The sequence below is a fragment of the Bombus pyrosoma genome, linkage group LG9 (genome assembly GCF_014825855.1).
Source record: "Bombus pyrosoma isolate SC7728 linkage group LG9, ASM1482585v1, whole genome shotgun sequence".
Classification (NCBI taxonomy): domain Eukaryota; kingdom Metazoa; phylum Arthropoda; class Insecta; order Hymenoptera; family Apidae; genus Bombus; species Bombus pyrosoma.
In genome coordinates this window covers 5719705-5735896 of record NC_057778.1, presented here as the reverse complement: position 1 = coordinate 5735896, position 16192 = coordinate 5719705, and the positions used below count along the sequence as shown (strand labels likewise).

At 38.8% G+C, this 16192-nt stretch overlaps 1 protein-coding gene across 3 annotated transcripts in view; it reads left to right on the top strand.

The window, feature by feature from the left end:
- LOC122570646 (A disintegrin and metalloproteinase with thrombospondin motifs gon-1) overlaps positions 1 to 16192 on the top strand; it is a 176326-nt gene that overhangs the window by 115932 nt on the left and 44202 nt on the right. For all 3 annotated transcript variants that reach the window (XM_043733225.1, XM_043733227.1, XM_043733224.1), the window contains exon 6: positions 1286 to 1475. In XM_043733225.1, the coding sequence (XP_043589160.1) occupies positions 1286 to 1475 (190 nt within the window). The remainder of the gene's footprint in view (positions 1 to 1285; positions 1476 to 16192) is intronic.

The window sequence follows — 16192 nt, the reverse complement described above, 5'->3', positions numbered from 1 at the left end:
AAAGTGCTTTTTCTGTTGAAAGTTTTATGGGGTTCGGTAATAAAACACGTTTTGAGCGTTGTATATTTTACGAGCATCAAATGGACAAAAAAGTGACAACGCCGGTCGGAAATTCCTGTAGCATACTCGAAAAGAATGGCACGGATGCCAAAATTTCGACGAGTTGAGCCTTTAGTGCTACTGGATGACTCATGTTACTGGACATTGATCTATGGTTCGTAAGAATAGCCCAATGAATTCGTCGATTTTCAAACGCACTATGTATATTTGAAATTGTATCTAATTTTAACTGTATCCCTTCTTTAACGTTCACTTTTTTAGCAAAATGTAGAATAACTTATACATATGAGTTTATGCGAACTTTTAATAGAAAAAGATATTCGCTTTAAGTACTTGTATTCGATAAAAAAATTCTAGTTATTATCTGATAACATGCCACACTTTAATATTTAGCTTGCAACATATCTACATTTATCCCGTTTTCTCCATTTGTAAATAAAGTTAGAAATAGGACGAATTTATGTTACAACCTAAAATTTTTAAGACACATTTTTAGAAGAATATTTTGCGATATTTTTCAAAGTTTTAAATACTCCGTTGCTAACAATATTCAAAAGTTAAAAATCGAGACTTTCCTTCACCTTCTTAAATCAGCACGTGAATTGTTTGCGACGCGACAAAAAGTCGACTACGATTTAAGAAGGCTGTCTTTAGTAATTAAAGTCATAAACGGTGTAATATGAAGATCGAGTTTAACATCGCAGAGTAAAAACGCTGGACTTAACCAAACGCGATCCAGTCTTTTTGCGCCAATTTAAAGAGAACGAAAGTCACATAAAATTGTCCGTAAATCAATTATCTCCTTTCACCGTACGATGAATCGCGATTTTGTAAAATTACCTGGTAATATCTCGTACAATGAAAAATCTTGTTTGCATGCGACAATCTCTGTTTAACCATTAAAAAAGAACGGCGAAAAGTAAAAAGGGTTGAAGAAAAAAGACTCGATCGATCACTTTCACCGCGTCGGATATGGTTTAACGAAACGTTATCGAAGCTCATCTGGCTAGAAATTACGCGGACAATTGAACGAAATTTCACGGTTCGGTTGCTTGAGAAAATAAAAAAAAAAGAAAGAAGGAGAAAGAACGAAAGAGAATCCGAACGAAAGAAAGAAAAAAAAAATAAGAATGGTTAGCAAGTAGGTAGCCAGTTTCATTGAGGAGATAAAGGCCAATCATGCTGCAGTGACTCACCGAATTTTTGGCATACTTTTTTGCCGCAGACGGGCCACGTGAGAACGTCGACGGGAAGCTACATAATTAAACCAGCCAAGCCCTGGCGGCAGAGTGACAAGGATTCTCTAGAATTTTCGTTGGAGCACGCCATCCAGAGGATAAGACCGTACACCATGGATCATAATCGAATGAACGACGTCGATGATCGTGCTGAGACGCATAACTGTGGCGTGAAGGGTGAGTTGAAAATATTTGAAATAATTAAAGCGTAGATTTGTTCACTTTGCTTTTTCTAAAACAGCAATTTAAATAAATTGAGTACGCCGTGAAGCAACTCGGCATCAAAACTATCTTCGCATTTGATTTTCAGATCGTTCACGTGTGTTTCTCTTGAAAATATTCGTAATATCAGTTACACGGATTAATATTAAATCGAGTTACATCATGAAAAATAATAATATTTTAGTAAACACCAGTTGAAAGGATTCGAGCTTCTCCGAGTTAATAAGTATCTTTCGACTGTGTATATTTATGCAAATTCGTATCTTTATGGTTCACAATTACAGTGGCTGTAACACGTATCTGTGCATTGCATTTACTATAGCACTTATATCCCAATCAATAAGTTCCAGTATATTAAACTTCGCAATATTTTCATATGATTACGAATACTTAATTACAAGAATGAAATATGAAAATGACGAAGGTGGACCATTCGTTGTAAGATAAGGCCACCTACAAATACATCTCACAGTCACCGTATATTAAGCCCAATAAAGCTTTATTTACATTCTACACACTTTCACGACGGCGCTCATAAAAGCATGAATTTGCATAAAAATCCGCAATCTAAACATCGCTCCCCTAAAACCAAGTTGGTTCTCGGAGAGGAACGAGAGTGGTCTCGCGCCGAAAACGTATTAATAATGCATGCAGTTGGTGCAGCTCGCATTAGGAGGGACAACGATGCACACGTGTGCAACGAACAGGCACAGCCTGTTTGTAGTACTACAAAACGTTCAGGTGACTTCGATACCTATCGTTTTATTCATGACCAACGAACGTTGGTTGGTTGGTTTTCTTTTAAAAAGAACGGCATGTCACGCGTGTGTCGCACGGTGAAAGTTCATTCGAGCGTGCGCCGCCAAGATCTGCGAATAAATAAATGGACAGGGGCCTGGACGATGGGATCGTTCTTTTCTTTTTTCTTTTTTTTTTTTTCTTCATTACCCAGGACCGGTTTTTTCGACAGCTCGATTAACATTCCGTTGTCGAGCCATTTCATTGTCCACCAAGGCGCGGATTAATTATTTCGTCAGCCGTCGACTGGTGTCTTATGTTCGTTGGATGATCTTCGAGTTTCTCCGAGAGATGATGATCGATTCGCGAAACTCCTTTTTTATTTATGAATTCATCGCGGTTCTGGTTTCTCTTTTACCGTGTAAAGGTGCACGAATTTCGTATTGATCGAGCGTCGAATAAATTAATTTTGTATGTGTAATGGCGTTCGTTTCCAGATTGCCAGCGATTTTATTCCTACTTTTCTAGCTTCCAGTTAGGTACGTTTGATTATCGTTGTTCTCGGTGCTATCAATTGTTATGCAAGGGTTTTTGTAAAATAGACAACGAGCTGGATACAGTAAATCTCCGAATTATTGAGAGCAGGAGTGGATCGAGGTGAAATTTTCCTGAATCTGAATTCATAGGACTAGTTTGATACGATACGCTTGTAAAAGTGGAGGAATTTTTGGAGGAATGTTATATACTCACATTCGTTTTAAGCAACAAATTGCTCAGTTTGCTGAGTGTTGGAATTAGTTCGCATTTGTCAGAAGACAGTATCCTGATCCTTCTTACTACCTATGATTATTCTCATTCAAACAACAGGAACTAGTACTTGGATATATGAAATAAGTCGAATTTCAGCCCGATAAATAGAATTTTGCTATACAGGTTGAACTATGGACAGATTAAGGAAGAATCTTTTATTTTATTTTTTAGACTTTTTTCTTCTTAGACTTTTTTTTTACTTTTTAAGACTTTTTTATTTACGGTAGCCAGCTCGCGACGAAAGAATACCCGTGCGCCTCTCGCTCGAGCTTTACATTTATTTTTATCGTAGACGCATGTGGAAGGATAGGAACGAAAGGAAACAAATGTTTCGACCTAATAAATTAAAGTACAATTTTATTCGCGATACGTACGAGCGACCCGAGATTATACAAACATGAACAGACGTCGTCGCTCGTGCGTCTCGTGACGCTGCAGAGAAACGGAGAAAGAAGAAACAAGAAGAAAGCAGACAAAAGGGAAGAGAGATAACTAAGTACATCTAAGACACACGGTGGATGCTGACCGTTTCACATTATCGATACCCACACGTACACGCTCACGGTTCCGCTTTATACCACTTGTTACATCATACAATTACGATTGAAACTTACAATAGGTTACGATATTCATTCGCGACCTCGGTTCACGAATACTCGCTTCTACCTTACCAGGGATTTACTGGCGTCGAACGAAGCTCAACACTACCTTGTAGACTCCGGCTTATTGCCTTGCTACGGATGTCTGTCATGCACGCGCGAGACTCGTACAAACCGCGAGCAACTCGTTGCAGGGGACTTGTAAGTCTGAATTCGTCTTACCGATTGTTGCAAGACTCAACGAACGATTAACAACCAGCACACGAGTGAGTCCTTGACTGCTGTTACCGTTTCGTTACGTTACCGTTTACTGTTATCACTTTACTGACTATAGATCTTCGGTTCAAAGACTCTGTGTGTTCAAACCTCAGCCTGCGACAACGTTACAGCGCCCATAGAATCGCCGAATTTGCACATTCCCGAATGAACGCATCGAGTGTGAGATAGATAATGGCGCGCTCATTGCACCCCAGCTATCCATCACGTCACTCGAGGTACACGTGCGATAATGCGATCGAATTACACGGATCTATGTGGGGCGGAAATTACCACGCCACTCTGTTGCTATGCCTCCGAAGTCGCAAAGGTGTGGTCGTAATTACGATCATCCCGTACGAGTTCCGAGGCTAACGTTAAAGTACAAAGAGGGGACGTCGTAATTTCTCGCTTAAAGTTCTGGTAACGCTCTAATAGACAATTTGGCGCGTGATGATCTTCGCGCCACGCGGATCGGATCCTATCTTAACCCATTCTATCTTAACACTTTGACAGCCAGGCATTTCTCGCACGTAGCACTTACTATCAATAGCCAGCACTTTCGCTTGGTCTATTATCGTATAATTACGATACACTTCTCGAGAAAATTCCATCGAGTTCATCATCATTATTGAATCTTTATCGTATCGTGTTAATTTATTTTGCACATTTATGCATTATACGAATTTATTGATTTATTTCCTGATATGCGTACAGTTATACAGAAATCGGGATTATAATCATCTTCTGACCATTCTGACCATTCTGACTTTCACTAGACCATTATGCTCACAAACTACCAGGTTTTCCAGTGCATTTGTAAATCGTTTCTTATATCTTATATTTAAAATGATAAAACTATCATACATAAAGATAATTTGTCTCGCGCATAAGTGCCGATTGAATTAAAAAAAGAAACTGAAGTCACTTAAACGTGACAATAGTCGACGACGAGCGAAATTATTATATCTAAGTGACAGCGGCTGTCAAAGTGTTAATACGTTCATTCGCTCATACACGCTACCAGAACATCACAGTCATAATACAGTCGTTCTTCGTGGCGCCGGTTAGAAGGGTAAGTTGCGATAACCTTGATTCCTCCGAACGTTCGATCTTGCGTCTAATCTCATCCTTGATCAGCCTGGTCCGACGATGGCATTATCGCTTATATTGGACCCTGCTGATCCACTGGCGCGTCCATCGAATTGATCTTCTCGAATTTCTTTATCTGGTTAGATGATAGTCGATTAGGGGAGATGTTCTGTGTTTGCGTGCCGGTGATCCTGACACCGGATCTCTTGAAGCTTCACATCATCGTAGCCTTGTCTTTTACCCGCAGCTGCGCCTGGATTTTCTCGTCTGCTTCTGGCCTTCACCTGAATTTCCCTGTCCGATTTCAGCTTGCACTTGAATTTCCATATCTGTTTCTTACCTGCACCTGAATTTCCCTGTCTGTTGTCGGCCTGCACCTGAATTTCCATATCTGTTTCCGACCCGCACCTGAATTACCCTGTCTGTTTCCGATCCGCGCCTGAATTTCCCTGTCTGTTTCCGGTCTGCGTCTGACTTCCCCTGTCCGTTTCCAGTTTGCGCTTGAGTTTCTCTGTCTGTTATCGGCCTACGCCTGAATTTTCCTGTCTGTTTCCTGCATGCGCCTGAATTTCCCTGTGCTGGTTCTGCATGGATTTGTGGTTAATCAGGATGCATAGTATGTGGTATTGAACGATGATGGTTGCCATTTCGTCCTTGCAGCGATCAGCTATGGCTCTTGTCTGAGAAGGTTTCCTAACGGTGGGCGCTTCAAAAGTCCTTTATTTTTGCAATGTTGGTGTCCTAATTAAGTATGTGTCTAGATACCATGCAACGTGCATATCGTATACTTTTCCCAGGATGTCTTAGGCGCAGAAGTAGCTCCTGACTAGATGCTCCAGCTATACCCAAGCTACTTGCTCGGAGTGGCTCATGTAGAAGATGTGTTCCTCTTAGCTGGATGAACTCCTCGCAAGATGGCTCCTATTCCATGTTCTAATCATATCCTTTTTGAACGAATTTCTTCTCTGCGCGGGTTCTAATTTATTAGGGTGGTCTGCTTAAGATTGGCACGTGGAATTGCGGGATGCTTCATTGGTAGTTGATCTCCGAATGACTACTTTATAGTTCTGAGAAGTTCCTTTGAGGATTCTGCTTGTGCTGCACCTTCGGTGTTGCTATCTGATTCTTTCGTTATCGCATTCCTTACTTTCTTCTTTGCATTCCGTGATAACACAGTTACCGGGAAGGTGTATCGTGTGCCCGATCGAAATATTTCGTACGATATCCTGTAGAGAGTCATCGTCGTCGATCAAATCCCATGCGTTATCGTATACATGTTATGTGTTATCTGTAATACTGTCCAGTAACAGTATTGAGCATTTGAGCGAGGCTGTCGAGCAACGCATAGGATGTTCATTTTCTTCCGAGATATCTCTTAGTCGCTGGGTGAGTTTGATGATTCTTTCTCTTCCATGTACTCAAATAATTTCGAGTCAGCTGCCTGAAGTCATAGTGATGTCATCCTTTCGTAATAAATTCCTGATTGTTTGTCAATCTACGGTATATTATGTCTCTGCATTCGTTAGCGTCTCTGCTCCCATGCAGACGCTATAAAAGGGGAACATAAAGAGGTGTCCTATTTCCATGGTCTTGACGTGAAGTCTTCAAGAGGGTCTTTGCGTCGTCTGCCGGATATTACGCGTCCCGCGGTACATTACCAACGATTACATACATGGATCTACACTTATGCGACTCATCGCTATTTGGTGCTGATTACGCGTTTCCACAGCTGGCTGTATACTATTTTTATTTTATCAATGTGTTTACGCATTCGTGTGCCCTTTTTGGTTTCTGATATTAACGTTATTACCATTTAGGATGCCGACAATTCTGTACAGCCTACGTTAGTAACTATCAGATTTCCACTTTCACGGTTCTTTTAGCAAGTATCTTTGATGTTATCCATAAAAGGACGCGATTTTTGGTCTCGATGTGCCTTCGATGGTTGTTTCGCTCGAGTGGGAATTTTCCACTTCAAAAGGTTGTCGAGTCTGACAGCTTTCATTCATTGAATATTAATGTAATTATATCCACGACTCATACGTTTGATTACACATCTGATATTTATGATTTTCTTTCTTTTGTTTCACGGCTGATTGATGTAAAACCACGATGATTTATGAACAATAGCCTGACTCATTAATAAAAGAACACGAAAGGATACATCAAATTCCAAGAACAAAGTAATTAATTTTGGCGAGGTCTTTCATACTCCGAACTCTAGAAACTTTCAACGATTCAACGGTAATACAATTAAGCTTACAAATTGCATCCTTAGTCCCGCGTGATTTATGACTTCATCTCAAAGGAGAATGGCTGTGTAAATGATTGATCTCTAACCACGATAGTTTAGAAGTAACATCTTCACTCGACAAAACGACGATACAGAGATGCTTCTTAAGAGGACGCCTAATTGACACCACAGAGGAAAACGTAAAAATCTTTAGAAGCGTTTAAATATATAGAAAATTGATAATTAAAGGGAAAATTACGAATTATTTTCGTCAGTTTTTGATGAACAAGTTCATTTATGAACAAGTTTAGGACAGGCTCAAGAGTTATCAATTCTGTTTCAAAGTTCATTTTAACTTACTTTAAAGTTTATTTTCAGGGTTAAATCTTTCTTCGGATTGTGAAAAAATTATTTTTCTTACATATTAGTTATTTCGTCGGTTAATTGTTAATTAGATAACAGATACACATCTTTCTGGATAGTTTTGTTTTTTGAGAAACATAAGGAGAGATCAAAGAGAGGCATAATGTACTAAAATTTGAAACTCTTATTACACAATATCATATTTATATCATACTTATATTTCGCTATATTTGGTTTTGGGTTTATTACATTTACAATTATATTTCTTATTATATCTCCCTCGAACTACTTTAATCTGTAATCGTCAAATATATCGTAAGCTCCTTATCATCAGAGACGCCATGATGAAGATTTCTCGCTGACACACGCTTCCATCTGCTTATGGAATCAGCAGCGTGGTTAATTGATGGTTGCTGGTATATTTTTTTTAATCTCAGGGACCTTGATCATCTCCCTAGCGCGTGTGTACGAATTTAAAGAACGTTAACCCTACGCGGTCGAAGACCGGAGGCTCACCTCCGGAGTAGCGCTTTGGGGCTTTCGTCATTTTTCAGGAAAAATAAACGGACCGTGTTCGACTACTGACGAAATTTATCGCGCACCACCACGTTCCACTGGTATTAACATGCGACCCTGGCCGAATCGTTTGTGTGTTTATCGAAGAGATATTGCAGGGTGGTGGCCCTTTACAAGCTGCAATAAAAGAACAGGGAGATTTCGTGCCCATGGACAAGGAGATATATAGAAGGAGAGAGAGAGAGAGAGAGAGAGAGAGAGTGGGAGTAATTTTTGATGGTTTAGTAGTTTCGGAAGTTTAGAGATGTTAGGTAAACAGAAGCCTTAACCCTTAACAGAAAACTTAACCCTTGGGTAATCTTCAACTCGTTCTCTTCTTTTTAAGTTTCCACGGTGAAATGGAAGAATCGTTATCGACACGAGTAATTTCATATTTCGATATTGCGCGTAAAGATTCTTACAAGGCTTTATCGGTTGCAACGAATGAGAAAGTAACAACATTAAGTAGACTTGGAGAAAGGAAGAGGAAAGTTGCCACGGTAGCTTCGATTGAATTTTAATTTCTTCCTAAAATCTTCGTCAAGGATTTTATTATTCGAACATGGAAAAAAAGATTAGGTTTGCAATTTTCTAGATTCACGAGACCATCGTTCGTTACTTTTCGTTGTTCGAATCTCGCATTCACCTGTTCGAGAGGACATCGCGCGAAAATGCACGAGCACGCAGAGATCAGAGGTGGTCGGACGCGCGTGCAGAGACGCAGATTTGGACAGCGTTACTCGCGGACGAGGCGAGCACGTCGCCAAGCTGTCTCGATGGAACGTCAGAATTCGCCTGGGGGGGATCCGTAAATGGCTGAACCTGTTTCGGTACAGGTGGTCGTCGCCGCGGGACCAACTTCTTTAATGCCTCTTCCCTCTGACTTTGCTGGATCCGCGCCACGGTTACGCCCTTCGCTTTGAAACGAGATTAGGTCACGATCCACGTCGCGACCATCTACACGATAGACCGTGACTTTTCACGATGGCCGTTGCCCTGCTTTTGCCCCGTGAGCATCGGACTTATCGCGTTATGAGGCGTTTAACGTTCGATTCAAATACTTCGTGCCCTCTATCGCTTCTTATTCGCACCTTGTTGCGCATTCGTTTCTTGTTTTCCGAGCGAGCTCCACGAATTCGATTATATCGTCGTTGTTGGTTGTCGAGAGGTCTCGTGACGATGCTTTACAGTGCAATGTTCTTAGGAGATCGTTTCGCCAAGTTCCAAGATTATTGGAAGATCTAGAAAATGAGAAGATTTTAGAAATATCGTTAACATTTGGCCAACTTCCAGGAAGCTTCAGAAATTTAATATACTTAGTCGAAGACTTATTCGGAGATGTTGAAAAGTTTCAGAGAAATCCTCGGGAAACTTCAAGAAATTTTAAGGTTTCTTAGGAAATGTAGAGACTTCGCGAGTGTGTTGAAAGTTATATTGGGTTGGCAACTAAGTGATTACGGATTTTGCCGTTACGTGGTATTGACAAAATCCGCAATCACTTAGTTGCCAACCCAATATAATATTTCAGGCCTTCGAGTACAATCTTTAGAAAATTCGACGAATGGGAGAATCTGCGAAAATAGTAGAAACATGAAATTATAAAATTAGAAATCACGGATTATAGAAATATGGAGCCTCTGTACCTATATTTCTACGCGGTGTCTATTTGGAACAAAGTTTGAAGATGTTGGAATGGTAGTGATCGATTGATTAAGCTTTGATTATTACGATCTTAAGTACATGTTAAGAACATTTTTACTAATCTGATTCAGCGAGAAATCGTCGTCTTCTTCGTCTTATGCAAAAACCTTTTTTTTGCGAAATTATTGATAAATCATTGATCAATAGGTAATACAACGATAGTTGGTCCATTTTCCTGATTAAACAATGGAATATCTTATTTTTCTAGTATTTATTATTTATTTGTGTTCGGTCATTCGTGTAACTTACACTGAACAGAAGATGTAAAGTAAATCAACAGGACTAGAATAGGCATGCTGAAAGTACTAGACAATCAAGTGGGTTGCGAGTATGGCGGTGTGAATGAGATTTTAATAGCGATGTAGGTGTGTTTGCAAAGAGCTGAATGATGTAATTGATTTATGGTTTTGGGTTGCTTGTAACATACGTTCGTTCGTACTTCCTGTGACGTTGTAAGGTTGATTGTACTCCGATTGTAATGGGATATTTTATTACCCAGCTGAGTGTCAATTACGATCTTGTATAATTAGGATAAAATCTATAAAAGAACGGAGTAGCATAATAAATCACAACAATCGGTTGAGTATAGCGACGCATAAATAGTAGGCCATCGAATAGAAACGACCTACGTTTCTCGAATAGAAATGTAGTTGGTGAATACATCTTTTAACTATGCGTATGTACTTCACTTGAACTTAATATCCATATAGATATCGATTTAACAAATATAACACGTAAAATACACACTTAAAAGCATCTGGCTGCAATTTTATTTTTCAACACGTAAGATACAATGTTTAATAAGAACGTCTATCGGTTTTATCTACGATTTACTATTAACTGATTATTGTTAATTAGATTTACTATTAACTCTGATATTGTTACGTTTTCTTTGTATTCTTTTTCTCTATTTGACAGTTGAATTACATATATTAATTAAATCTTTGTAGCATGAAAATGTAATATCGTAAGGTGTTTTTAGAAATTTTTAAAGCATCAATAAGGAGGAAGCAAATAGATAAGTGAAAGGAAGAGTAGAATATCTTTCTGCTTCGATTTATATATAACCGACCCTAAACTGGATTTAGGTTTGTTAAAGTAGAAAAGAAATATTGGGAAACTAACGAATTTATTAAAGTAGAAAATCGATAATATTAGCGTAGTAAATCTTGCAAATATTAGCATTAGGAACCTTCCGAGTTGGGATTTCCTTACCCCGGAAGTTGTGTTGTAATCATCGATCACTTTAAATAGATAGAAGTTTACCTTCGAGTATTCTAACGTTTATACCAAGAATAGTGTACGTGACGTTCAGATCGACGATTTAGCTGGATTTTACATTGTCAAAGTAATTCGAAGTTCAAATATTGATATTAACAGGGGAATTTATTTGTTTCAAAAAATTACTCGCAAATAGACTACGATAATTATTAACTACTATTATCCAACACCAACTAATTTAAAAATATTACTTAAAAAAAAATCCAAATTTTCCCAAAATATTTGAACAAAAAGTTCCTTTACGAGCCTGAAAGAGGTGTGCAAAATTGAAAAATATATTTCGAAGATACTTGAAGAATTCAAAAAATTACTCCCGCGAATGGACTCGTTACTGCAAGCCGATATTATAATTTCAAAAAAAAAAATTGCTTACATTTCCAAGATATTTGAACAAAAGTCCTTTACAAAATTACAAAAGCAAAACGTTGCATGACAAGCAAGGATATATACGAAGCGGCATACGCATTGGGTAGAAGAGGCACGTGGGCGGTAGATCGCGATCGATCGAGGATCCGCGCCGGTCGTGGGCTCGATACTCTGGTCGATGGCTCGTTCCTTCCTTTGGCACAGGCTGGAATCGGGCCTGAGGCATGGTAAACCTGTTAAGCCGATGAACCTGTAATCACGCGCGAATTTCGAACGAGAAACCAGCCCTTCTGCACCTCCGAGCAATAAACTGAAATCTCCTGGTTAACTTAGGGAAGAAAAAGGCGGGTGAAACAGGTAAAGCTGCGTGACGCATGAAAACGATGACAGAGGAGCTTGTTTCGCATTCGAAGGAACAAAAATCACCGTTGTTATTAGGGTTCGTGCATGTAATTGAAGCAATTTTTTGAATGATATTGTTTGCTTCTATTGAACAGTTGCGGCGGTGGAGAAAATTCTTCTCTTTCGCGAATAATCTTTTTCTTTTAGGCTTCTGTAAAACGCTCGAAAAACATGTTGCAAGGAAATTTAAGTAGTTTAGTAATTTTTAATAATTGTATTAAAAAAATTGTCGAAGGAATAGTTCGATATTAAACGTATACAGAAACTTCAATTACACGTAAGATACTTTACTTTAAGAAGCTTTACTTCGAGCCTTGATTAATACCTTTGATTTAATAAATAAAAAACACATAAAATAATCTACAACTAAATTAGATAGACATAAAGTGGAATGGATTCTGAAACTTCAGTCAGAAAGTATGTGGCAAATTTACACCAATTTTTTATCAGTTACTTCGCTCATTGAGCGAACAAGAAAGAGTTAGCAAACAAATGAATTATTCAAAGAAACCAGAAGAACACGCAGTTGAACAACAAAGAATTTCCGTCAAACTACTAACAAAATCCAAGAACTCAAATATCTTTCTAAATCGTTGATTGGATTCTTTTCAAACCTCGGCCACCCCTTTCATCCACTCGATTCAACTTAACGTATTACAGTTTACATGTAATGGAATAAGCAAGCCATTAATACGTTGACAAATTATCAGCAAGATTGAAGAAAAATAAAATACTCGAAAAATACTAAACATATTGCAAGAACTTCAACCAAAAAGTACGCGCTGAATTCTCGGTCAACCCTTCTCGCACCGCCTTCTCAACAAGCCAGAACAAAACGAAAGAAACCGACCGACCGAATTATCTGACAAAACCGAATCGACATGCAATGGAACAGTACGGAGCCTGCAATAAAACGAAGTGGATGTGAAACGAAAGAAGAAAAGAAGGCGGATGGAATGGAATCAGAGTTGCAAAAAGCACCTTGGGCAAGAAGCGCCCGGTTAAATGGAAGGCGTGGTGAGATGCGAAGATTTCTTTGCGCAAAGAGGGCGTGTGCCCTTCGAGGGTGGCCTTTCGAAACCGAATGATCTCTGATCGAATCCTTTTCAAACGAAGGGTTAACGACGAGCGAAGAAAAACTGTCGGGCGGAAAGAGTGTGCGGCCGTGTACGATGGCGCGATGACCCCAGGCTATCTCGGTAATTACTAATAATCGCGCTTAGGCTAGCTTCTAACCTCGTATAGGTACACTATATTGGCGACGACCAAGCCAATGACCGAACCTACGTTGGATGATACGCGACAACGAACGATCGATCGATTATGCAACCGATGAAAGGTGGAATGATTTTCAGTTGGAATGGTATTTTTATTTTTATTTGATATTTTTCGAAAATATCGCTTGGTTCGTTGATTTGTAAACTTTATTTCTTACTGTCGTTATGGATCGACTAAAATTCGAACACATACGAACAGTAATAGCTATATATGTAGTTTATTGATTCTTCTATTTTACGATAAAAGTAATCTTGATCCGATTCTCCGTTTGACAGCAGTAAATTAGAATCAAATAGAAGAGAAACTCGATTATAATTGAAGATTAAATATTCCTACAAAGCATATGTACGTCAAAAAACGTTGGCAACGAATTAGAATGCATAACTAGAAAATTTAATAGAATTAAATTCGACTATAGACAACTACAAGCATAATCATCCCTCGAAGACCTTCAACTTCGATCCAATTATCCATCGAATAGTAAGGAATTAAAATGAAATAAAATCAAATAAAATTGTACGAGTAAAAATTTAATCAATTAAAATGAAATTCTCAGTATACAAAAAATTGATCGCAAGCAGGTTTGCCAAATTCAGTGAAACGTTTCTCAGTAGACAGCTGGGCGCCGACCACGTGGATATCGATGAAGAAGAAGCAACAACTCTCTACCGAACGACGAAGCGAAGAGATCGATCGAGAGATATGCAAAAGTCATTGACTCGGCGCGATCGTCCCGGAATAACGGACACGATGATCAAGATCGAACGTACACGCCGCGCCCTTCGGCTCCCCTCTTCCGCTCCAAGCACAGGGCCCATTCTTTCTCTCCCCTCTCGCCGTTCTCGATCTTGATCTCGTGGATCGCGACACGATCCGACAATCGCGAAGGTAGAAGTCGTGTTATTACGGGTTAGCAACGAAATGACAGACATTACAGTACAACCTTCCATGATTACCGTTCGGACCTTCTCGCGCAGCTTATCGGCTTTATTATGTTCGAAATACACGGAAATCGACGATGCGTCGACTTTGTCCACTACAAATCACAACTTCGATCTCTTTGAGAAAGTTTTAGTTCTGACGATTTGAACTTCGGAATGTTCGACTGAGATTTTGACAGTTTGGAAATCGAAGAGTTTGAGAAGAGGGAAGAATTCGAAAATTGGAACGTTCGAAAGGTAGAACATTCGGAAGCTTTCAGTTTGTTAAGTTAGAGAATCGTAAACTCGAGGGGTGGAGGAATTTCAAGGTTGGAGCTTTGGAAATCTGAGTGTTTGAAGGTTTGAAAATTCGGTAGCTTGAAATTTTGAAAGTCGGAGAATTGTGGATTTCTGGGATCCAAAGATTTAAAGTTTGAAACTTTGGGCATTTAGGTATTTGAAGGTTTGAACGTTCAGAAGTTTCAAAATTCGAAAGTTAGAGAATTGTGTAAGTCTCAGAGATTCGAAAATTTCAAGTTTGAAGCTTCGGACATTTAGGTACTTAAAGGTTTAAAAGTTTGGATGCTGTAAAATTCAGAAGCTAAGAAATTATCAGCTTTGGAAATGCAAAAATTTCAAGTTTGGAAATTTGAAACTTTGAACACTTAAGCGTTCAAATGTTTGACAATTTTAATGATTTCGAAACTTGAGGATTTGAAAGTTGCGAGCTTCAAAAATTATCACGTCTCTAAGGTCGAAGGCGTTAACGCCACCTCGACACGTTTCGTTCGCATGATCATCTTGATCTCTTGATCTTTTGATCCTTGATTGGATACCATCATCTGGAAATCGCATTGCATCGATTGTTATGTAATATTGAGACGTGAAAGTGTTCGTGATGTAAGCGATTTACTTTATGCTTTATTTTTTCGTTTCTTTTGGCATCTTCTTTTAACGCAGACTTTGGAATCTTTGTTCCTTTCAAAACGTTTCTTCAAATTGAACTTGGTCTAAAAGAATTTTCTAATTATATTCTTGCATACTTTCGATTTAAACGTAGGTTAACAAGGAGTCAGCTCGATTAGAATTTTAATTGCAATCGCACTATAACAAATCCAAAATTATTATTTTTATTCAAATTTCATTCGATTTATAGATTTAGTTTTAAACGTAAATTGCATTTAATCCAAGTAAAGTTCAAGTAAAGGGTACAATACATGCAATGTTTCCAATACCAGTTAATTATTCCTGAAACATTTGATGCATGGTAACATAAAATTAAATGCATAATGAAATAAAATCTTTACACCAATATTCCGACATTCTAACAAATTGTCAATGCTCATAGAACAACGATATAATCGTCTCGTTTAGTTTAAACTAAATTTAACGTAACTTAGGAACTCAGTTGCTTTTAAAACCACTCGATATATCCGGAAACGAAATAATAGTTGCAACATCCAAAGCATTCCAACGAACTGACTCACCACACCTCGCTGGGAGGATGTTAGAAACTTGAGTTATCGCGATAATTACCGGTTTCCAGCCCGCATTAGGAACATCCACACCGACGCTAATAGACCGATTCAACGATTCGTTGATGCATTCACGACGTAATTATGGCGGGAAAATATTTGAACGAAGGGTGTTATTAGAGAGCCGCTTCCGTGTTATTAATTGACGATCCATGAACGATCGATCGATGTTTTCTCTCGCTACGATCCATCCTACCATCACGATCTCGCTACCAATGACTTAATAATTCGCGAAAGGTTACGAGTCTCGCCGTTTTCTACCATCTTTTCTCCCCTTTTTTTTCGTAATTTTTCTCATTCTCCCATATTTTTCCTTTTTTTTCTTTTTTTTTAACTTTTTATTTTATCCACGATCCATCGAGACGAAAATCGCGCAACTTTCGATTATACAAATTATACACGGACACTTATGTTACTCGCTGAACGCCCGATAATTGCTGGAAAGTTACGTTGCGCGCTGTAATTTCGGGTGAAAGTTCGTATCATCCGTAATTTACTTTTCTGCTGCTCTTCGCGTTTTGCGGGCAGATTTGCGATGAAACAT